Source organism: Agaricus bisporus (genome assembly GCF_000300575.1).
Source record: "Agaricus bisporus var. bisporus H97 unplaced genomic scaffold AGABI2scaffold_1, whole genome shotgun sequence".
Lineage (NCBI taxonomy): Eukaryota > Fungi > Basidiomycota > Agaricomycetes > Agaricales > Agaricaceae > Agaricus > Agaricus bisporus.
Window position 1 is genome coordinate 1,958,484 of NW_006267344.1, and position 22,420 is coordinate 1,980,903.

Here is a 22,420-nt window from a genome sequence, read left to right on the forward strand (position 1 = left end):
CATTACTACTTACGGAAGTATGATCAAAGAATAATGATATGTTGGCCTCTTATTCTACAACGTTCAGATATAACTTTCATCATACTCAAAGATGCCTGGAATTGAAGAAAGCAAATGCATCCTAGTTACTGGAGCTACCGCTGGAATAGGTCGAGCCTTGGCTCTGAGCTTAGCCAAGTTACCTTCCAAGCCACAAGTCATCGCCGCTGGGAGACGACAGAGTAGACTCGATGAACTTCGAAAAGAAGGCTTAGAGACTCTCCAACTTGATTTGGACACTGATGCTCTTACATTGAAAAAATCCGTCGATTTCATTCTCGAGAAATATCCTCAGGTGTGTCGTCTTACTTGGGTGATGTCACTAACAATTGATTAACGTCTTCCGTTCAGCTCGACGCAGTCATTCTGAATGCTGGTGTACAGTACGAATTTGACTTGAAAAAGGAGGTGGACATCAACAGTAAGTTAGTTTTCGGACGTTATGAACAGTCTATCAGAACTAATCCAAACATCATGTAGAATTGTTATCCGAAGTGAACATCAATTATACCGCCGTCGTAACGATGATTACCTACCTCACTCCACATTTCTTGAAGCTTTCGGTATGTTGTACTCTGACAGGTCAATTTGTTCTTGTGGCTTATTATTCAAAGGAATCGGGTCGACCCTCGTTCATAATCCCTGTGACTGCTGGTTTGGGCATTGTCCCTGCCGTATGGACTCCTGGTTATTCCGCTTCGAAAGCCGCCATTCATTCTTTCACTACAAGTTTGCGAGTACAACTGAACGATACCAATGTTCACGTTTTGGAAATAATCCCACCGTAAGCTCTTCATCAAGCATTCTCTACTGTGTACCTCCGCATGATACACTATTTCAGACTTGTAGAATCGGAACTGCATGATGGTCAGTTGTATTATAATATTCTTTACTTCTGATTTATGATTTGTTGGTAGACGCGGGCACTACGGACAAGCTCACCAAGTTATGGATGCCCCTCGATGAATACATCGACGTCACGATGCAAGGACTAAGGAATGGCGATACTATCATATCTACGGGGAAATCACTCAGCTTGTACGAAAAGTTTGACAAAGAAAAGGATGGTACAATAGCCTTGATGAAAGAAGCAAGGGAGAAATGGTGAAGACCTCGATATACCTGGGTATGTCCTGTCTCTTTATGGCCAAACGATAGGGCGCCCTTTAGATCAAATATCCGCCGAGCAAATGACGCGAATGGAAGAGAAAGGATGTATGCGTTAATACGATGCAGAGAAAAACAGCAATGTCGAATTTATTTGGGTGGTATGTGGGCGTATTCAAGTTAATCGCAGTGGTTTAAAATAAATTACTCTTCGAGCTCGGAGTAAGTACCAAGCCTTCTTAGCATCCGCCCTGGCCTGCTAAGAGAAACTTGTGATTGTAGTCATGAGATCGCCAGACTTCCTTTATAACCATCTCATCAGGACAGGCTATTCCGGGTTCCTAATTATTTACAGCGCTTCAAAAGCCGGAATTGATTGCTCGTCGCTTCTCTTAAATGAACAGTTGGGTGTCAAAGTTCTCGGAGTTGTTCTTCCGTCGGGAAACCCTCCGCAACATCGCAACGGTATATGTATCCAAGCCGACCAATGCTCACGTAGATGTTATTTATTATAGTGATCGCATTGAATGACCTTCACGACGGCAATAGCTACCGCTTCAATCTTCTAGACTGTAGCGAGGCACACATAAGGATCCGCCTTGATTAGTCGACGGAACAACGGAAGTCTCATAGGACCTGCGATGAAGGATTTATCAAGGGCGGTTGCTGGTAGTATTGGTGACGGAACGGGTGTGATAAGATGATTGTTTCTCGGTCACAGAATGTAGACCAAGACTCGGCACTACAATATGGTCGTCATGCGAGCGCATATGCTGGTCGGCTAAGTGGTTGATACGCAGATGTGCAATATTTGAGTTTATTCGTAGCGCATATAGTTACTCCAGTTATAAGAGTGCCCTGTCTGATATGATCAGTTCAATATGGGCAAGATATCCCCATATGGATAACGCCGAAAAAGTAATCGAGTCAACAGCCGACATCTTTTTACTACCATCGTCTCTATAACATTTTCGAGCATGGCTGCCAAACCTTGTTTCTGGTTGCGTTGCGAAAAGAAAGAGTTTGAGCGACGATCTGCTCTCACTCCTACCACTGCAAAGAAGCTGATTGACGCTGGATTTGAGATCTTTGTTGAACGCGATGGACAAAGAATTTTTGATGATGAAGAATTCGAAAAGTGAGTACCTGAGTTCATGAATGTCATTCATCAATGTCAAACACGAATCCCAGGGTCGGATGTAAGCTAGTTGAGAACAATTCCTGGCCTTCCGCACCGAAGGATATTCCCATCATCGGACTCAAAGAATTGCCCGAATCCGATGAGCCTTTGCCGCATACACACATTCAATTTGCGCATTGTTACAAAGGGCAAGCGGGATGGACCAAAGTACTCGGCCGTTTTCACCGAGGCGGAGGCAAACTCTATGACCTGGAGTTTCTTAACGATCCGTCGGGTCGTCGTGTTGCAGCCTTTGGTTTCCATGCAGGCTTTGCGGGCGCAGCCGCAGGAGCATTGGCCCTTGCCGCACAAAAGAAGGGTCAAACTCTGGGCCTTTTGGAACCGTATGCCAATGAAGATGCTATGATCAACGCTGTCAAGTCACAATTGGGAGGTAGTGGCAAGGGCGTCAAGGCATTGGTGATCGGTGCTTTGGGCCGTTGCGGTCGCGGCGCTGTGGACCTTTTTAGAAAGATCGGACTCGATGAGTGCGCCTTGTTTTCATTTCGTTTCGAAAACAAGGCAATTGTTGATCAAGGGGTTCAGGAACGATATTTACAAGTGGGATTTAGCGGAAACAGCCAAGGGTGGACCGTTTTCCGAGATACTGGAGGTTGACATCTTTATCAACTGTATTTACCTCTCATCGCAGATTCCGTCGTTTGTCACTCGCGAGACGATCACGGGCGCGGGTAAAGCTCGAAGGCTGTCGGTTGTGGTGGATGTGAGCTGTGATACCACGAATCCTTACAACCCTATTCCGATCTACAACATCAACACGACATTTTCGAAGCCTACGGTAGCTGTTGATGGACTTGGGTGGGTGTGATGGTTGCGTTGGTGCTCTGTTATGCTGATTTGAGTAGACCGGACGCGCCGCGACTGGAAGTGATTTCGATTGATCACTTGCCGACACTGTTACCACGGGAAGCATCTGAGCAGTTCAGCGAGGACTTGTTGCCATCTCTGCTGGAATTTCCGCGACGGGAGACGGCGCGGGTGTGGACTGAGGCGGAAAGACTGTTCAAGGCCAAGGTGGACGAGGCCGTGGGAAGATGATCTGGGTTGTCTGGTTGCCATGTGGTGTTGTGATTGTAGTTAGTGCAGAGCAAGATACTAGCTACTTAGCTGCAAAGTACAAGTTACTGCCTCCTCTCTTCTTTTTCTTTCCGTGGCTGGCCACTTTTTCTGCTCTATTTTTTCGTCATGGCTTCCTCGACCGTCCCCACCATCCACATCTCCCCCGCTCCCCCGCAGGAACATCTCCCGGAGCCCTACTCTCCTTTCCGCAATCTTTCCTTCTTAGAGCCTCAGATCGATGCCTTCAGGCCTACTCACCTCTCTCCCCCTCCTATCCATGCATCCTTCCGCAAGCATCTCTCCCCCCTCTGCCCTCCGGATACCCCACTCTCAAACAAGGGTCTCGAGAGGCAGAGATTCGAGGCGCTGTTGAGGGCTTCCAAGGAGAGAAATGCTCTTGTCGGTGCTAAAAAAGCTGTCGACCTCCGCAAAGAGATCGTGCACAAAGCGCACCAAAGTAAACTGGGTATGTTCCCCACACATCGTACTCTCCACAAGTTTCTCACTAGCACCTAGTTGAGCGCCGCGCACTTTTCCTCTCCAAGGTTCATGCACCTCCCTCCCGGGCAGCTACAATAACCCCCAAGACGCCCCCGGATTCGCCTGCTATCTTCCATTATTCTCTGCCTTCCCCAGGGCTTGTTTCCCCACTTGCCTTATTTGACTCCCTCCATAACAATAACGATTCCACCGAAATCGGATGTGACATGTGGGTCGAACAAGTCGACTTCCGTCTTCCCAAGGACAATAAGAAGCAAGTGGTGTCCCGGAGTCTTCCCAGGGAAAGTAAGGTAACTCAAGTGTTGCCATCTTTGGACCAAATCTCTGCTCGTTTGAAGACGTTGGCTTCCGCGCGTTCCACAACGATTGTTGACGGGTTACGCCCATCCAGAACCGTAAAACAGGTTTATCCGGCGTCCTCAAACAGACATTCCACTATTGAAGTTGGTCGTCTGAGGATGCCCATTCGCTCATCCAAGTCTCCATCAACCATTGTTCCAGAATCTACGCAGAATCACTCAAACCGGGTTTCCACACCATCCGAGACCGCTGCCTCTTCGGTCCCCTCGGCTTTGCAAGATACCTCTACAGTTGCTTCATCTCCCGCGCAGCTTACTGAATCTAATTTGAAAATACTTGATGCAAGGGAACGCAAAGCGCATAACATGCTTTCGACTCTCCGCAGGCGGACGCTGTCGACTCCTCAACAAGCGCCACAATCCGCGCGTGTTACCAACAAAGCGATGCCTGGATCGTTGACCAGGAATGCAGCGAAGAGGACCACACCTTTGCCATTACCCGAAGAGGTTATGCAGATGGACTCGGAATCTAGAAAATCACAGTGGAAGCGTCATAGTGCACCAGCTGATCTGATACCAAGAGAACGTACCGGCTTTGAAAGGCCCGTATTTGCTTATCCGGGCGCTTTTTGAAAACCCAGATGCTGCTCACCATGTTGTTCTATTTCTGTCTTTTTTGTCTTTTGTGTGAAGATTTGATTTAGGGGCTCGGCGCCCCCTTCCTGAGCTTGTATTTCGCCTCGATTGGACTTTTGTTAATTTTCGTTGCATATTGAGCAACACATGGCTGCACCTTTCTTTCTCTCATTCGTTTTCTTGCCCAATGTACCTTTACTTTACCCTTGATACTTTCTATTCTTTCTTTCTTTCATTTGAGCATTTTCCCTTTCAACCCTTTTTCGTTCTAGTTTATTAATTGTCGGCTCCCGACTTTGCAATTCTCGCATGCCTATAGCGTGTTTTGCAGGCTGGGAGAGGTATTATCCACTGATTTACTCCCGCTCGTTTTTCGTAATAGCGGCTGCAATGCTGTACGGTATTACAAGAGGGCTGTGCCTGTCTGTACTGTTCAAACTTCATGACACTCGTATAAACGACTCGTAACACCTTGTAACCGAGAAAACGATCTTGATTAAATGGAAACTTTTTTCCCTTTGTTTCATAAATGGAAGTAAGATGAATTATTTATTAGACTTGAATCACAATTTATATACCCTGGAATTTGCTGAAACGCAGGCTGAAAAAAGACACGAAGAAGAACGGGACTTCAAAATATCGGCATCAAACAAGAAAGAAGTGAAGATGAAAACACTGAAGACCAAATATTGCGTCAACAATGCCCAAAAAATAAAGGTCCAGACCTAGGTCTGAATGCCCCAAAGTTCACTTCCGAGAAATTCCACGTCGTACGATGCGCGTGGGATTTCGAATTGAAGGCGATATTGGGGATATCGAGGATGCAGGGCCAGGTCCAGAGCTGTTATTGGAGCTGCTTGCCATCATTTCTAACGGAGGAACTTGGGCTCCGGTTCGAGATTGCGATCCTGGTGCTGGTGGTATAAATGGTGCATGTTCATACCGCGACTGCGGCGGAACGTATTGAGGCGTTGCGGAATGATGTGAATGATGCGGATGAAGACCAGGACTATGGAAGGGCAAGTCTTCATACGCAGGTTCAGGCTGTGCCTGTTCCGACTGCTCGTGGCGTACACTTTCTCTTCGCCTTCCGTCAGGAACAAGCGACTGTTGGTAGTGTCGCGGTTGTGGTGGTTGGGAACGATGCTTGTGATGACTCTGATGATGCTGTTGAGATGGATGCTGAGGTGGTGCACTTGAGGTGCCAAATGCACGATTGATAGCATCTAATCGTCGCCCTGGATTTGTTGTTAATACGAGATTCCGATAAAATCACATGAAAAAGCCTTACTATAATCTAGCCGAACGTTGTCATCTATATCTTCGTCATCAGATGCTGCGAGGGGGTCAGTCGTATTTACAATATGCCACGCCTCTGGAAACGCGTCAGTGATCGTCAACCGCACGCACAAGCCATAATAGATAGACTGACGTTCCAGTATTGTCCGCTCTTCGCCGTGACGACGAGGCTCAGAGTATGAATATCGGCGGGGTCGTTCTATCACTGCAGCCACTAAAAATGGATTAAGAGCATCAGCTTCTTTGCTGATGAAGTAGCCTAAATTTGACGACTGTGTTGCTTACCTGGACTGGGAGGACGCATGGGAGGAGGAGGTTCCCGATCATGGCTAGGACCTGGGACGTAATACAAAAAACCAAGATCATCCCGTGGGGCGTCGTTAGGCTGGCGGTGAGATCGTGTCCGCGGTAGAGTAGCCTCTGGCGTGGCTAAAAGGCAGAGAAGGGTTAGCGGTGACAGCCTGAGCCTGGATATGTTACATAACTACCTGAAACAAAGTGCGGTAAAGCAGGGTTCTTCGGCTTTCTTTCTGTTTCAACAGAAGCAACAAGACGCTGCAGGAATAGGTTACGCTGCGCAGTCATCCTCCGTCCCCATTCTAATTCCTCTGGAGTGTCCACGTCTTCCTGATTTTGTTCCACATCAGTTAGATAGCGCATTGCTGGGGCTTTGGGTCTATTTGTCCGAGAAAAATCATCATCCCAAGGATTAGGGCCATTAGCGTCCTCTAGATAATAATACATCAACCATAGGAACACTCTAGCGCGGCTAGCTGAGGCCAACCCCTTCCGGGGAAGAAAAATATCCAGGAAATTGAGCGAGCCATCAAAATGTACGATGGCCAAAGGCTCATAGACAAAATCAGCCAGAGAAGTTATTGGCCACGGAGCTAAGCTTACTGCAGCGTGGTTCGCAAGTACGAATATCAAATTGACGACACTGGTGGGAGGTTTCTGGCCTGCTTGCTTCGGTAAATGAATGGTGTGAGTCAATGTCCATTACGGCATACCCTTGATGCTTACATTCTTTGAAAGAATATCCTCGGGCGTTGACGGTGGGATGGTTTTGAGTTCATGAGGTAGGAGTGCAGCTTTGAGGCAATTTTTGATGCGAGGTGCATCTTGCGCGTTCCCATCCGTCTTTTGAAGAGATGGGACAGGGTGATAAGTTCGTAGCGCAGTTTTCATTTCTGGAAAGACTAGCCAGGTTATAAATGAATTTTCTGCCGTTGTTCTGATGGAAGCGATAAAACGGGGATCTCACAAGCCATGGTTGTATTAATTCGGCCAACATTGGTGAGCAGAGAGAATTTGGCTAGTTCGGTCGCGAAAGCCGGAGTGTCGATCATCTTGTCTTTGAGGACTTTTGAGCATTTTGCAGAGCTGTACAGCGCATTGATATACAGCTCATGAAATGGGATCTTCGCCGTTTTTCCAGGAGTAGGATTGGTGAAAGCAGAAGTGGAATCAGAAAAAATGTAGTTGAGAAGGTCGAATTGGACGTCTTCACGCGAGAGAGGTTCAGCATCATTGCGTTTAATCGGCAGCGCCTTTCGACTCAAGTATCCAACTCTAGAATGAGACGATCAGAAACGCCAATAGTTATTCAGCAACAGGACAAAACTTACGGTGGAATGGGTTCTGGAGGCCAAACGGGTACGTTTGAGTGAGAGGGACTGGTTGCGGACGTGGAAGCCATGAAGCAAGCGGGTGTTAACACGAGGCAGGAAGCTAAACAGAGCGAGACGCCCGCATTTCCCAAATTTCGAACAGTCGGATGTGCGAGGGGTGGGACCGTCAAAAGATCTCACGTGGGCCTCGCGAAGAAGTGATTCCTGTTGTAAGCGCAGGCGTACCGTTCGACGACTGATTCCTTGGAGAGTCGGTGTGATTGCTGCTGAAACGTGAAGAAGACTATTGAGTCCTTTACAGCAGGACCGGGGTTACCAAGAGTTGGGTTAAAAGGTACAACAGCAACCCTGTGGGCCGAAACCTATGGATAAAATCGGTTACTTGCGTGCATGTTGACATGGCAGAATTTCCGGTTCCAGCAAAGTCCTTTCAATCCCCATGCGGAAATAGATGGCATCGCCCACAGTCAGTCATTATATTATGTCAGCAAACACGATCGGCCAAACAGCACCTTGCCTCCTCCCATGGCAGACCAACTCGACCCGACTACCCAGGTATGACGCGTCTCAAGACACACGGAGTCGTGCTCATTGATTTTAGCGTGAACTCGCTCACTTTATAGAGCAAGAGCAAAACCAGGTTTGTACCCCGGCCGATACCCGACACACTTCTCACTGTATAGTACTAGGCCAGACTTCAGTCTTCCATCCACCGGTTAACCTCCACATGCTGGGACAAGTTCGTCGCACTTTCACATCATGTGTCTGTCCCCCTTCTCCTGACTTCTTTGCCATTGACAGATGTATCACCGGCTCAGTTGGCAACTCTTTCTCCCGCAGTGAAGAGGCCTGCCTAGCTAACTGCGTCCAGCGGTTTATGGACACTACACACTATCTAATGGATGAAATACAAAACAAGCGGGGATCACGATGAAAATATTAGCATTGAACAAGTTAGTGCCATGCACTCTCTAATACATCTATATAGCATACTTTGCAGAAAATAATGATCAATGCGGCTCAGCGTCTAGTTAGTATCGTCCCTTCCCTAGTAAATACATAATACCAGCTGGGAAAAAGAAACAGAAAGCATCCAAAACTTCTCGTTTACGCCGAAGCTTGAGCGGAATGTCCACAGTCATTGAGCCTTCAGGAAGAGAATTAAGGGTACCAGTCTCGTGATATTTGGTTATAGATTCGTCCTTTTCATTCCAGAGGTTACGAAGCCACAAGTCGAACCTCGCCTTCTCTTCTTCGGGAATGTCGACCTCGACAGCATCCTTAGCCGATACATCTGCATTCAATACACTCGCAGATAAATCACCGACGGGCATGTCCTCCCGAACATCGAAGAGTCTCATGTGGATATGGATCGCTGGTGGGGGGACACCATCAAGAAATATAGAGCGCAAGGTGTAATAACCTTGTCCATATCCCATTGGGGGTATGCCTGTTGATTCTTGAATAGCCGGTACGTCGAAAAATGAATGAACTGACCGGGATAGACGACTGTCAAGTCCAAAAGTTTCAGGTCTGGAATTCGAGGAGCAAGGGATCGGAGACTATAGTGTAAACCTGTTGACCGCGGGAGAAGGGTATTCTTCATATCGGACTTTATAAAGCATTAGGTATCATTGGGAAGAAAGTGACGAGTTGAAAGACTCACAATACCCATCTTGTCGGCAAACTTTTTGCTAATCGGTCTAGTATCCTTGCTAATAAGTGTCCCCTCAGGATAGAGCAAGAAACAGAATGGCCGGTCCTCTTTCCTTGCTTCCTTGCCCAAAGATGCTAGCGAGGAGGCTAAATGGTGCCGATCTGATGCCCATGAACGCGCGAGAAATATAAAGTTGAAAAATTGCATGCCCTGATGCCTCAAGTGAGCAAAGAAAAGAGTCTTCGGGCAACCCGGTCGATGCGCACCCAGCCAGCCAAAGGTACCCATTGTAAACTCTTTTTCAGGGTGATGAAGATGTGTCGATGCACTCCGCTAGGTCCAATGAAATAAAGCAGACACCAGGCATACCACCAATCTGCGTAGACCTTCATAACCAATGAGCAACATTTCTAAAAAGAGTGTAATAGAACTACTGACTTGATGGTTGGCCGTAAGGACAAATTTCGTGGGCAAGTTTAAGGTCACAGTTCCGTTAACATTCTTGACGACTATCCGCTCAATCTCCTCCTTGCTGAACTTTCCTAGACCTTGCGTTTCGAAAGTTACGCGAAGTTCCGTAGGAGCGAACCACTGGCACATCAGGACTGCGGTCCCGAATACGCGTCAGGAGTGTTTCGAGCTACTGACCAACTACACACACGTACTCAATAGGCAACCAAAACATCCTTTCGTCCAACGTATTCCCTCGTAATACAACCTTCTTGCAGCCCGAAAAGGAAACAGCCGAATGGGAAGGAGGAAAACAAACTGCGAGCCATTAACCATAAGGCAGGCAAATAACCAAAGAACCATGAATAGGATAGATTTAGCCGTCTGCTTCCATGTTGTTGGCGGGCGTGCTGAGATAGGTAGAGTGTATAATTCCGGTCTATTTGACATATGAGACGCGCGCGCGTAAATACAGCCTTGAGACGAGAGGGTATTTAGGAGACTTCGTGGCACCGCGCACGCAAAGGCGTCATCAGCGCATGCCGAGATGGCCTCGAACTCGAAAGGAACCTGACCAACACCATCTTCCAATCGGGTACATGTTTATATTTAGACTCCTTCCTCGTTCCTATTTGGGCGCAATAAATACAGTGTCTCTCTGCTTCTCCGCTTCCTCATGTCAACAACTGAACGGTTTACCCACGATATGGGTCGCATAAGCAACCGTAATGAGCTACACCAGATTAATTAAAAAAGTTGATTCTGAGAATGACTAGCGACAACTCACCTTGATCGAGACATATGTTCCCGCTATGCAAATAAATGCACCGGCAACAATTGTGAGGATGGAAATGATGAACATGACTGGCCGCCTCTTCAGACCAATTCGCCCCTCAAATTCAACAGTGTCATGCAGCCAAAAGAATCCAGCGATGCCATACGTATACCACGAAGCAAACAAGGCCGCCGAAATTCCGATTAGGTAAGAGAAAATTGGCACGGATATAGCAAGAATAAAAGCCAAAGCAACAGCGACTAAGCACAAGACGGTCCAAACAGTCCACCCAAGGACAGTGTGCTTATACACATGTCTGGAATGGCGAAAGAAGCGAACAAAGACCAACTTGGCCGCTGTATGAGAGTATAAACCTCCCGCACTGTTCATATATCGTTAGACACGAAACGCGGAAAGGAAGTCTCGTTGACCGACATCAAAAAATTAGGGAGAGCGATTCCCCAAGTCACCTTTGCCCATTTCGGTGGCAAAGAGAATAAGGCTGGAGATTGGACAGTGTCACCAATATACACATAACTAAAGGAACAAGGTTAGATCGATCTGAAAACTAGAAGAGATTCTTTACATGACAACGGCAAAGATAATATAGAACACGGTGGCAAAGCCTTGAAGACACCACGCGGCCTATCCAAGGTGAGCAAGAAGAGTCAAAGTCTTTATTCAAACCGCTCACCTTCATAGCATCTTCAGGCTTCCGCATCTCCGATATTAGCACGAAAAACCTAGCATCGAGTTCAGTCGAATCGTAAATGAATGGAAACACTAAAATCACATGAAATGACCTAAATATGAGTGAGTGATAGTCATTTCTAAGTACACCGTAAATAGTTACCGGCATATGAGAAAACCTAAAATTTTATGAGTGACACTCGTGAACGACGTATTAGCATTCTACGTACGGGATTGGTAATTGCAAGAAATGCTTGGTAGAAATCGGTCGATACAGTCGCAGAAACAGTGCGGCCCTTCGTCGGGTTGATTCCAGCTGCAATCATCGCCAAAGTACCAGCCAGAGTGATGAGGGCAACACTCAGTAACCCTAACCAGCTCAATCGGTCCAATGTTCGAGGCATAGCTAATACAAGAGTGGCCGCTGCGAAAATTAGGAGAAAGTACATCGCGCAAAGTCCATTATTAGACAAGGAAGATAGAGCTTGTTGTCCTGATAGTAATTGTGAACCCTATGTTTTTGAGAGTGAGCTTCGCTGGGATACACCTTGGAATATCATAGGATAAAACATACAGTGCCGCAGATCGCGAAGACGACTGTCCCAATGGAGAGAATTTCTCTAAGAATGGGTCCCCCCATGATCATACCTGCATCTCCCCTACGAGCCAAGGTACATTGGGAGGAATAAAGGGAAGAAAAGGTTACTCACATAGTATGTACGTTTGGATGATTGAGCTTGAAGTCGACAAGTAATTTGGCGGTGAACAAACCAAAGGCACCGAGGAAGGCAATCTTATTGATCACAGTAAGCATGCGTCAAGCATCTCGAATGGGACGCACAATAATTATTGCAGGAACTATGCCTGGACGGGATTAACCTTTGACAAAGAAGAGGAACAAAAGACTTTCTTACCAACCGCAGCCAAAGACGAGGGAAGCGATAACATCCCATTGCTGACGATCTCCGCGATCATGAGCAAGGATACGAACTATACCATACGTTTTAGTGGGAACTCTAAGCTGTGCGCGATCACCCACCGGCCACGTAAGAGTCTTGTAATGGAAATCATGCTGCGGCTTTTCAACGAAAACCTCTGTAGCACCACCCTCGTGTGAGATTTTCTCGTCAGCGATTACAGAGGGATGCCCTTCGTCTGATAGCGATTTCTTCATGGTCTGGGAAGAACAGGGTGGATATTCCCTGCTTTTATGCCAGAAGACACTGATCATATGCCCTCTTCAAGCCAAATCGGCCGGCAATGGTTGTCCGAAATAAACATGTAATGATAGGATGGAATCGGCCGGCATACTATATTAGGGTTGGCAGATAGCGGATACGGATAGGGAGTCGGTCGGCCTACTATATATAGGGCTCGCAGATAGTGGATAGGGATCGATCAACCATTTTGGGATTTTCTGTCCGAACCCGAGTTTAGGGTTTTTGTCCGGTTTGATTTGTAGGAACCATCGCCAAAAATCGCCAAAATATCGTAGGAGTCTGCGACAGGTAGAGAAGCTCGAATTCTATCCACTAGCCAGGGTCCTTCTTAGAACAGCCCTATTAATATTGGTAACCATTTTTTAACTTGTAGAAGGTGATGTAGACATCAGATCCCAGCAAAAAGCCACTTTCGGTGAGGGCATGGAATGGCTGGAGTGGAGGAGTAGAAAGATGGTAGAGTCGTTTATGTAATTATGAAACTGCTTCATCACGCGCACGAAAGACCAAATTTGATTTGCTGATCGGGACATATCAGGACATAACTAAGTGCAAGCAAAATATTTACCATATCTCTGTAGTTATGGCCTACGAGGCCTAATTACACTTATATGACGATATTGCGGACCGGCCTCTGCTAAATACGACCTTGCCAGGACCTGGCCTTGAGGCTTAAATGGGCTTCCAACTTTCCAAGCCACCGATGTTTTCCCTGGCCGGTAGGTCGGAAGTCCAAAACCTGTTTGAAAAAAACCAGGAAAAAACCTTCAGGCTATACAGGGATCATCGGGGGTCCTGGAAGGGTTGGCAGTTGGTGGATGGCGGATGGGGAATCCAGATGTGGAACGCGGTCACCGGTTGATGAATGGTTGATGAAATGTGATGTTTGCGTTTGCATGTGACACTCTCCTCAACCCGCCACTCAACCCTTCCACGATCCTTATAACTAGTGCGCAGTGGACCGATATTCTGAAGGCACTGTAGGATCAAGCAGGAACCAGGTGTCTTGCCCCGAACAATGAGCCGCTTGGTGGAGGATCTCATTCCCCTAATCCTGGATAGTCATAGCCACTGGTGGGACAGAGATCTCGTTCGTCTCTCACTCGTCTCTCCCGAATGGTTATGTTATGCACGCCAAAAGCTTTATGCCTCACCTTCTTTACATTCCTTCCCCGCCTGCGCTGCCCTTGCGCGAACATTGGCTGCGAGTCCATATCTCGCGTCCTTAGTGCAGCATCTAACGCTGCGACCGTCCAATTCCGACAATTCACGAAATAGTTCCAGAGACCGTATGGCGGTTAGGACGCTTCTCGCCCTAGACGGCCTGAAAAGCCTGGTCATTGGCGGCGATTTAGCTATTGAGTCGCGCCGTTTTTTGGGGTTTGTCACTGCCACAGACACTCTCACGTACCTGCACGTTGACGGCACGTCGTTGTATGACCCGTTATCGTCTCGGGCTTCCCTGGAGTGGTCTGAAGACTTTCGCTTTAGATTCCCTAAACTCAAGAAGCTTGCGTTTACGAACTTGGAGATGGATATCGATCCCATTATGACTTCCCAACCTCTACAAATGGATGAGCTCGTGCTCAACAATGTCAACGTCACTGGCGGTAACATTTCCTACCTCGTGCCGGAGGGCTCGGTCCTCGAACGATTGTATATTAATGCATCCAGCGCATGCGAGCATGATGAATACATCCGAATGATTCTTCGTTCGTCGTGCATACGCTCGTTGGAATATGAAGTACAGAAATCGAGTTCGTCTGACGGCTCATTTTTGGAGCCTGAGGGAGAATCGGAGCCTGGTGCTTTGAGTCTGCGTCGGTTGGAGATGCGTGGATTGAGTGTTGATAATGGGGTATTGGCTGCGGTTCAGCGGTGGTGTCCAGACATCGACGAGCTAGCTGTGTTTGGGCGATCAATTCGCCTCACACCAGAAGACTGGGTGGGGTGCCTTGTGTCGGGGGAGCTATCTTCGTTACGTTGCCTTGCGCTGACGCATGGCACTAATTACCCTCCATTCAGAACATGGTGCGCGAAAGCGGTGGATTCACTGACCGAAGCCACTCGCACGCGTTGTATTAAATTCTCCTCGGATTGAAATGTTAGTGTAAAGTGTATATATATATGTACTTTGTTAGTCAGGCGATTATGATTTCCTGTTGGGGTAAAATATGAACGGTCAAATTTCTCTCCCAGATGTTTCTTAGAGTGCCTCCCAGTCGGTTGGGACACGCTGACGGAGCTGCTCGTTAATACCGCCCAAATCCGCTTCCACGCCGTATCCAAGGCCTGGTTTACGTCGCAACCTCTCCCTCCCATGAGTCCCGTCCACCAAACACAGTCTCCTCCGCCGCCCCGACTCCACAAGGTGACCTCGTCCCTGCATTCCCTTCGTCGGGACAACGACAGGCTGCCATCTATCCCCTCTCATCCCCAGCTGCCACGGATGTCATCGGTTCCATATATGCACTCGTCTTCCCTCCCGAGACAAAGTTCCAAGGGCAGACTAAAGGATATACTGCCTCTAAACCCTTCTCTGTCCCGTACCCAACGGCCTTACGACGCTCACGACAGACCCAGCACCAGTCCCAACGCTGATAGCGACTCTTCTTATGCTTTTCCCATGTTTGAACCACCATTAGACGATTTAGCAACACCGACAGCTTCATCGCATACTTATGTACGGAAGCGTTCTCGAACTGGACCCTCAGGAAAGGCTAATTGGGAAGATGTCCTCGGTACCTCCCACCTTCGGCTCTCCGCATCATCTTCCACCCAACACACAGAAACACCACCACGCACGCCTGTAGACTACACACCATCCCAAGAGTCATTCGACGAGTTTTCCGTCGTCGTGGCGGCACCCGTCGCTGGAGTAGACGTGATGGATGCCCTGGTAGATGGTATGAATGGTGGGAATGGGGGAAGTAAATCTAGGTCGCGCCTGGGTATCCCTAATCACCATCCCCTGTATCATCCACCTCTTCCGACTCCACCCCCTGGAATTGTTCTCGGAGGAGGAAAACCGAGACAATTGAAATCCAAGCCAATGGATCGTCGTTCAAGCGACTCTAGTGAAGAAGATAGTCACCCGAGGAATATGTCAAATACTGCTCGCAGGGGGCGCAAGCGAACACGACCCCCTTCATCCCGTGCTGTCTCCGATGCTACGAACACGCCTTCTAATATTACACCATTTCCAAATATGCCAGATGCAAATTCCATTCCTTCAAGTCGGCGGGTAAGGAACGAAGTCCCTCGAGTTCCCAGCACCATATCACTTCCAGAAAGACCCGTCAAAAGCGTAGCACCCTCAATATCAGACATAATCCGAACGTATGCACCCAAGGAAGCCCAGACACGGACAAGGCCACCTCCTGCCCGTTCAGCATCTCTACATAATCCAAATCAACGTTATGCTATGTACGAAGATTCTATGCAAATACTCGCACTCAATACGGAAGAAGGAGAATATCCATCGCGCTCCTCTTTGGATTCGATAGCAGACGAAGTGCAACAAACTCTGAAGAACCAAAACAAGATGAATCCCGTAACTTCTGTACCACCTTCTTCGTTTCCAGCACGGCATTCGATCATATCAGACAATGCGAGTATTTTTGGAAATACGAGTATTTACTCGCCCCGGTCTGATCCTGGAGGTCCCACACCGTCGCTCTATTCGTCAGTATCGGGTCATTTGTCTACTTCACCGCGCGAAAGTAATACCTTGACAACAACACCTGCGCAAGCTGTGGCTCAATATTTGCGTTCCGCTAGACTGACTACGTTGCTGAAGCTTACTCGGTCGCCCCACGCCTCTGCAGACAATCCACTGACTGTTAGCCTGTCTGACTTGGGTAGTCGCACTGGATATCCAATAGTAGTGTTTCTTGGATTAGGATGCGTGAGGCACCTGATGGGCATCTATGACGAGATGGCGGAATGTATGGGCTTGAGACTAATCACGATTGATCGGTGAATTTTTTTTAATTTTGTAAACAGTTTGAGTCGCTAATACCTGGCAGATGGGGGTTAGGTCGGACGGAACCTCGGCATAAGACTGCCAAAGGAATTATGCAGTGGGCCGATGTGGTGGAGGAAGTGTTGGATTTGATGCGCATTGATTTGTGCAGTGTCATGGCACATTCCGCCGGGGCTCCGTATGCTCTCTCTTTCGCAAATAAATTCGCTCATAGAGTATGTGGAGACGTATGCCTGCTTGCGCCTTGGGTAGGTGGGAGTGAGAATAGTAAGTCCCTAAATCTTAATGGAGCTTGAACTCACGGCAAGTAGGCGGATACAAATGGCTGAAATACGTTCCGAACGGTATTTTGAAAACTGCACAAGCTGCTGAATGGCGATTGCAAACATGGATGATTGGAAAACCACCTACAATTGCGTACGAGGGAATCGGCTATACAGCCCCGAAGGATTCAAAAAGTCCTATCAACTTGAATGTCGTCGGGCCATCAAATTCTGAAGAATCATCCAGACCGAGTATGGCGTCGAGTAACGGCACCTTCAGCGAATACGATGATCTTCGGGACTTCGAAGGTCGCTTCGACAGTCTGAGTACCCTTGGAGCAGAAAGCGAAGATAAGCCTAATACGCCGAAGCGAAAAGGATCACGGGGTTTTATAAACCGTTTCAAGGCACCAACGGATGATAGAAGTATCAATGGTGGCAAAAAGCTGAAGGGCCTCCGCTCTCTAAGCTCCCTTAAAGGCAAAAATCGCAGCAACTCGGGGAAATCAGAGCCCCCGAGTCCTATACCCTCCCTGCAATTAGATCGACTGGGACTTGATAGCGACTTCGGGTGGGATAACAATACCGAAGCCCATCAATATAGAGGAGCCCAGCCACGATTTTCAACAACAAGTCAGTATCCTCGATCAGAAGGACATCGTTCAATCTCCTCTTCGTCTCCGAAAACTGTGATGTCCATGCCTTCATCTCCAGTCCACAGCTTCGCAAATTCTACTTTCACCGCAAGCGTGGTCCCCAGTGATTGCTACCAGGTTGCTCTTGGTAATGCTCTTATCGCTGCCTCGCACGCAGAGTCCGCCAAAGGGACGCACAACGATCTTCTACAGATTCTCAATCACGACAACCGTCCTTGGGGATTTTCTTATGCTGACTATCCTCATGTCGTAAAAATTTGGTACGGGGACAAGGACGATCGGATCGCCGAAAACGCTGTCAGGTGGATGGAGCGTACGATGGGTCCAGACAAATGCAATCTGAAAGTAGTCAAAGGAGCTGACCATGGACTTATGTACAGAAGCAGCGTGGTCATAGAGGCTCTCGAACATGTTCAATCGCAATGGCGTTCAGGTGAGAGCGATCGGTGTTCTACATGCGACTATGATTGACTCTGCATTTCAACCAGATTCTCGTTAACTTATGATCGGTTCACTATATCCTATTTTCATGTTTGACGGACTTTGATTGCATACCCCTTCGGCTCTGTATCTTATGACTTTTCCTTTTGGATACCAGGTTACTTCCATTATTTCACATTACATTATCCACATTCAAGATATCCCCTTCGTTGCACGTTTCTTTTTCTTATCACGATTCAGAGGAATACGATTTATTCGTTGGCTTATAACTTCTCCTTCAATAATACGGTAATTCAGGTATGTAATCAGTGTCAAGTCGAATAGTCTTTCTCAACGCCGACGTTTTGTACTGGTAGATTCATAAAAATTCATTCTGTTACGCGAGTATGATCTCTATTGCGAACTCTTCATAAATACAAGATCAAAGCTATCTAATATAATTAAAATGGAGGCCTTGGGAGGGCACGGGGAGGCGAATGTATCGGAATACGTGTATCCTCCTGCTTCGGCTGCGTGGTCGTCTCCTCGTGTCTGTGATACTGTGTTAAGGTCACAGTGGGTTTACTTTCACCTGCATCTTGCTGGTTTGGTTCTATCCTAGCGCTTCTCCTGGAAGCACGTAAGGACGCGTCTGCTGGAGAAACAGGAGGTCGCGTTATCTGCAGCACCTCCAACTGAGATCTATCGTTGTTCTTTACGGGCTCAGCAAGTCTCTCCTGCTCCCAGAGGAGATTGAGCCATGCTTCAGGATCAGCGGGGAGCTGAAGGCTCAACTCCGCTATTTCGATGGCGTCGTGTTGTGGTGGACTTTCGTGAACTCGTGTACGTTGAGTATCTTGCTTCAGCTTCTTCCGATCTTGTAGGTTGGTGGTATCCGTATCCTTCCAACGAGAATCACCGCTGACCTTGATGGGAGTTTCATATTCAACCCTAGTTCTTGGCAGATCCTGATGGAGTGATCGGGCTCCCTGCCGTGCTTCTTCCGGCGTTTTGATGTGTTCAAGCTTCGGATGCATGGAAATTTGGTTTGAGCTGTCAAGACCTACGCGAGTTGTGGTTGGTCCATGAATGGTCTGATCGCGGACCTCAGCTTGCCGTCCCTTGGGATCAATATATCTTGGAAGGTCATTTGAAGATCCACTGCTCTCGGGGAAATGAGCAATGGGCCGGTTATTATGCGATGGTGAAGGTAGTGGAATTTCTGAAAGAATTCCAGGGAGCGGTTTGGAGAAACGAGAGTGAGGAATTTTCGTTTGGGCCGGGCGAGTGGAGCCAGCTCGCTGATCCATCAAGTTTTCTGGATTGCGAGGCTCTGATGGGCGTGCTTGGCTGACAGTCATCCCACTGTTTGGGTATGTGGCGCTTCCTGAGCTACTACAATTGATCTCGTTGCCTTTACACTGAATGGTGGGTAAAGGAAATGGGACCTTGGGGACTTCGGGGACAGGTTCTCTGGGAGGTGAAGTCGGAGGTTTGTTTCGAAACTGCGGTCGTGATGGAGAGACGGGTTTGTCGGTTTCGACCCGAGTGGATAAAGAAGACGTTGGGTTGGTATATACGGACGGTTGATGGTCTTCGAGGTACCGGTTCTTGGAGGAAGTGCCACCCTGGTCTTGAGATCGCACCTGTAGCGTCTCCGTGGCAGTGGTTGATTCCAGAAACGCATCAGCGGTATCGTTTTGATTCTTCCCAGATTTAACCTTTGGATCCTTTTTGAAACGATCTAACACTGCTTGACGACGGAGGCGCAGCACGTAGGTAGTGACGACAACTACTACTGCAAGGAATATGACGATGAGGGCAGTCAATAAACCAATTACAATGTTCAATTTGCCACTCATCACAGAATCGGGCTGCGACAAGCTGGTAGAGGAGGATTCACCGCCATCTCGGGGTAGAAGGGTGCTTGTGTTGTTGGAAAAGTCAAGGTGATGCCCACAAATCTGATCATGAACACTGGATCCTGCTGCGGTAATTTGGTCAATTGCGCATTGCAGACATCGGACAATGTGATTGTACTCGTACCTTCGTCCTGGGGAATATACTCAGCGAATGAGAAGGTGACTGTTCCGTACTCTCCAAACCTCCGGTCATAGAGATTGTATAGTTCCAAAGATACATTTTCTCTTGGGTCTATTGACAGGGAGAAAATGCAACTCTGAACGAAAAAAAATTAGATAACCGTGGTGACGAGGCGGTATTGTTTGCTTACTGGCTGGGTATCTAGACGGGTCGGAATGGAGGGATCATATCCATCAGCGATTTCGAAACTTTCGCTGCTACAAGCAAGATGGACGCCATAGAGAGATGCGCCTGAACATTTATGTCCGTAAAACTTGACGAGTGATGTGTGACCTGTGCGTAGAGTGAGAAGGGGGCGCAGCGTTGACAGACGATCTTATATTTATTTACGAGATATCTGGAGGTTGAGAAAGAACCCCGGAGAAGTGGCAGAAAGGAATGTGTGACTCGGGTTTCCGTTTACTGTATGGTTGAGCCGGAAGGGAGGATCGACGTCCGAGGTAGATACGCGTTTAGCTCGCACAGAACCAGAGATGCGCGGGATGCAGTAGAAGAGAGTAAGAAATACAGCTAGCGGAGGAGCCATCTTTGGCATTTTCAGGCATTAGAGTAGGAAGAAAAGGGTAAAACGGTTGAGACGACATCAGACGAACGAGGTGAAGGCAGTGTGGGATCTCTCATCTATCATATATCATGGAGTTGGCACAGCGGATAAAAATAGCGGAGTATATCTATTTTGGGCCCGAGAATGGCGTCACATGACCGGGCAGTCCTCAGCAACTTGAGACGCTGAGCCCACTGCCGATGCAGCTCCCAATGCCCTCCTCTGCTTAGTCCCTTTTCTTGACACACAGATCCCCATGTCAAGTCGCAGGCTCGTTCCCATAAAACGGGGCGAAGGCGAGCCCCTCACTCGCGCCGACCTTCAATATGACTTTCTCCATCGCGTCTTCTCGGACAACCAGCCAGTATTCTCGGATCCATGGCCCAACTCCATCGACTCTGTAGCACCCAAGTTGACCTTCCACGAACTGTACATCAAAGCCTTGCTTAATTCCACCAAGACCACCAAAGCTTTCCGAGACAAGTTGGTAGAGTCCGATACATTTGCCGAGGACTTCGCCATGATAGCGCTTCTTGTCAACGTCGGGCGCATAAACACTACCATGAGCTGTCAGTCGCTTCTCAAGTCTGGATACATTTGTCATACGTCTAATGCTAGCTTCAATCAGTCTTTCCAGAAATGAAGACGACTATCCGCTCGTACCACCCTGTTCCTGCCCTCCAAAGGACATCAGGTAACCTCCAAGACGCGCCTCGTATCAAGCACATCCTCAAGTCTGTGCCTCTTGAAAGTGAAACTAACGGCCCTTCGCATTTACCTGCCGACATTCTCTCACGTTTGGTTGGTAATTTATAACATATTGCAATACCCCCCATCTTCAACGGATCTTTTCAGAGCTCTGGACATGTCCCTCCAACAACTGTCACAAATCTCATTTTTGTCTTGGCCAATCACTCTCCTGTACGCAGCTTCTAGCCACTGCAATTTCTTAACATCATTTGATTGACACTACATAATCAGACCATTGGCCAACTGTATCTTGCCGACAACGTCGATTTTATAGATCTTTTCATGCGTGCTGATCTCTCTTCGGCAAGCCGTGCGAACGCCTTTCTATGGCTTTGCTTCAATTACCTGGAAGGTCCATCTTTAGATAGCGAGGATGACTACGGTAACGATGTCGTTGTCAACCCCTTCGGTGATTCAAGCAAGGATGGGAAATTATCATTCATGCATCTTACAGCAGAAGAGGCTGCGCTGGAGAATACCGACCCACCTGATGAGCTCGAACGTGCAGAAAAACTCATGGAACACCGTAGTAATCTCTTGCAAGGTCTTCCTTCCAAGGCCAAGGACAAGACAACTCCAACTGCAAATGACAGTGTTGCTGATGATCATAGTGACACAATAGGTTTAGGCGGAGAGGAAATCGTTTTAATCCCAAAGGGCAAGCGAAAACGTGAGAATCCTCCCACAAGCAAGATTTCTCGCAACGCCACCAAGCACCAGAAGTCCGCGGGAGACAAAATGGCCAAAAGTCGTAAATCCAAAGGGAAAGCAGCTGAGAATGTCACTGAGCACAGTCAAGACCCGAGTTCCCCAAGTCGTATGTTCCCTTTTGCATGGCTTGTTGAGGTCGACCATTTGAACAACATTATGTGACTAGCAGCGACTCGCCAGCGCGTCATCAACTTGCGGAACCAATACCCTTCGCATGAACATACACTTCCTACTTCTTCGGCCGCTATAGATGCAGAAACAAACCATCGCTTTGCACCTTATCCAAGGGAATTGGCATCTTTAGGACGCTCCATGGATGTTTATCAAGCGGCGCGAGCAAGGCGTCCGGTACCTTCCAGATCGTTTTTGCAACGTATGCTTCTGGCGTCTTCACTCTTTACAATTGTGGATGAAACTGACTTGG

General features: G+C 47.9%; 10 protein-coding genes across 10 annotated transcripts; 6 read left to right on the plus strand and 4 right to left on the minus strand.

Moving 5' to 3' along the window:
• Positions 1–54: 54 nt before the first annotated feature.
• On the plus strand, positions 55–1,147 carry AGABI2DRAFT_182469 (hypothetical protein; the record flags this gene model as incomplete). The annotated part of the gene is made up of 6 exons (XM_006454432.1): positions 55–334; positions 391–460; positions 520–602; positions 654–823; positions 881–906; positions 957–1,147. The coding sequence occupies exons 1-6, from the start codon at positions 92–94 to the stop codon at positions 1,145–1,147; spliced, it is 783 nt and encodes a 260-aa protein (XP_006454495.1). The 5' UTR covers positions 55–91.
• Positions 1,148–2,084: 937 nt separating this feature from the next.
• AGABI2DRAFT_133180 (hypothetical protein) lies at positions 2,085–5,345 on the plus strand. Its single transcript, XM_006454433.1, has 5 exons — positions 2,085–2,284; positions 2,338–2,814; positions 2,873–3,145; positions 3,193–3,872; positions 3,923–5,345. The coding sequence occupies exons 1-4, from the start codon at positions 2,124–2,126 to the stop codon at positions 3,383–3,385; spliced, it is 1,104 nt and encodes a 367-aa protein (XP_006454496.1). The 5' UTR covers positions 2,085–2,123; the 3' UTR covers positions 3,386–3,872; positions 3,923–5,345.
• A 138-nt stretch (positions 5,346–5,483) lies between these two features.
• AGABI2DRAFT_182473 (hypothetical protein) lies at positions 5,484–7,840 on the minus strand (the record flags this gene model as incomplete). Its single annotated transcript, XM_006454434.1, has 9 exons — positions 5,484–6,080; positions 6,134–6,217; positions 6,275–6,355; positions 6,427–6,570; positions 6,630–6,990; positions 7,042–7,107; positions 7,165–7,340; positions 7,406–7,713; positions 7,770–7,840. 9 exons carry the CDS (start codon positions 7,838–7,840, stop codon positions 5,590–5,592), a joined length of 1,782 nt encoding a protein of 593 aa, XP_006454497.1. The 3' UTR covers positions 5,484–5,589.
• A 457-nt stretch (positions 7,841–8,297) lies between these two features.
• On the plus strand, positions 8,298–8,706 carry AGABI2DRAFT_147857 (hypothetical protein; the record flags this gene model as incomplete). The annotated part of the gene is made up of 4 exons (XM_006454435.1): positions 8,298–8,327; positions 8,374–8,412; positions 8,462–8,511; positions 8,574–8,706. 4 exons carry the CDS (start codon positions 8,298–8,300, stop codon positions 8,704–8,706), a joined length of 252 nt encoding a protein of 83 aa, XP_006454498.1.
• A 97-nt stretch (positions 8,707–8,803) lies between these two features.
• On the minus strand, positions 8,804–10,029 carry AGABI2DRAFT_147858 (hypothetical protein; the record flags this gene model as incomplete). Its single annotated transcript, XM_006454436.1, has 5 exons — positions 8,804–9,222; positions 9,270–9,384; positions 9,439–9,639; positions 9,696–9,815; positions 9,868–10,029. The coding sequence occupies 5 exons, from the start codon at positions 10,027–10,029 to the stop codon at positions 8,804–8,806; spliced, it is 1,017 nt and encodes a 338-aa protein (XP_006454499.1).
• A 1,234-nt stretch (positions 10,030–11,263) lies between these two features.
• On the minus strand, positions 11,264–11,824 carry AGABI2DRAFT_189757 (hypothetical protein; the record flags this gene model as incomplete). Its single annotated transcript, XM_006454437.1, has 5 exons — positions 11,575–11,824; positions 11,508–11,523; positions 11,448–11,457; positions 11,349–11,397; positions 11,264–11,299 (listed from the first exon to the last, which is right to left on the minus strand). Coding segments are annotated over exons 1-5 (330 nt in total), but the record flags the coding sequence as incomplete, so codon positions are not given.
• A 1,644-nt stretch (positions 11,825–13,468) lies between these two features.
• On the plus strand, positions 13,469–14,757 carry AGABI2DRAFT_189758 (hypothetical protein). Its single transcript, XM_006454438.1, has one exon. The coding sequence runs from the start codon at positions 13,583–13,585 to the stop codon at positions 14,663–14,665; it is 1,083 nt and encodes a 360-aa protein (XP_006454501.1). The 5' UTR covers positions 13,469–13,582; the 3' UTR covers positions 14,666–14,757.
• Positions 14,758–14,884: 127 nt separating this feature from the next.
• On the plus strand, positions 14,885–17,967 carry AGABI2DRAFT_114256 (hypothetical protein; the record flags this gene model as incomplete). The annotated part of the gene is made up of 4 exons (XM_006454439.1): positions 14,885–16,542; positions 16,593–16,816; positions 16,861–17,901; positions 17,957–17,967. The coding sequence occupies 4 exons, from the start codon at positions 14,885–14,887 to the stop codon at positions 17,965–17,967; spliced, it is 2,934 nt and encodes a 977-aa protein (XP_006454502.1).
• A 316-nt stretch (positions 17,968–18,283) lies between these two features.
• Positions 18,284–20,517, minus strand: AGABI2DRAFT_176033 (hypothetical protein; the record flags this gene model as incomplete). The annotated part of the gene is made up of 4 exons (XM_006454440.1): positions 18,284–19,872; positions 19,935–20,067; positions 20,122–20,264; positions 20,322–20,517. 4 exons carry the CDS (start codon positions 20,515–20,517, stop codon positions 18,350–18,352), a joined length of 1,995 nt encoding a protein of 664 aa, XP_006454503.1. The 3' UTR covers positions 18,284–18,349.
• Positions 20,518–20,791: 274 nt separating this feature from the next.
• AGABI2DRAFT_61854 (hypothetical protein) lies at positions 20,792–22,158 on the plus strand (the record flags this gene model as incomplete). The annotated part of the gene is made up of 4 exons (XM_006454441.1): positions 20,792–21,104; positions 21,164–21,336; positions 21,391–21,456; positions 21,517–22,158. 4 exons carry the CDS (start codon positions 20,792–20,794, stop codon positions 22,156–22,158), a joined length of 1,194 nt encoding a protein of 397 aa, XP_006454504.1.
• Positions 22,159–22,420: the final 262 nt, after the last annotated feature.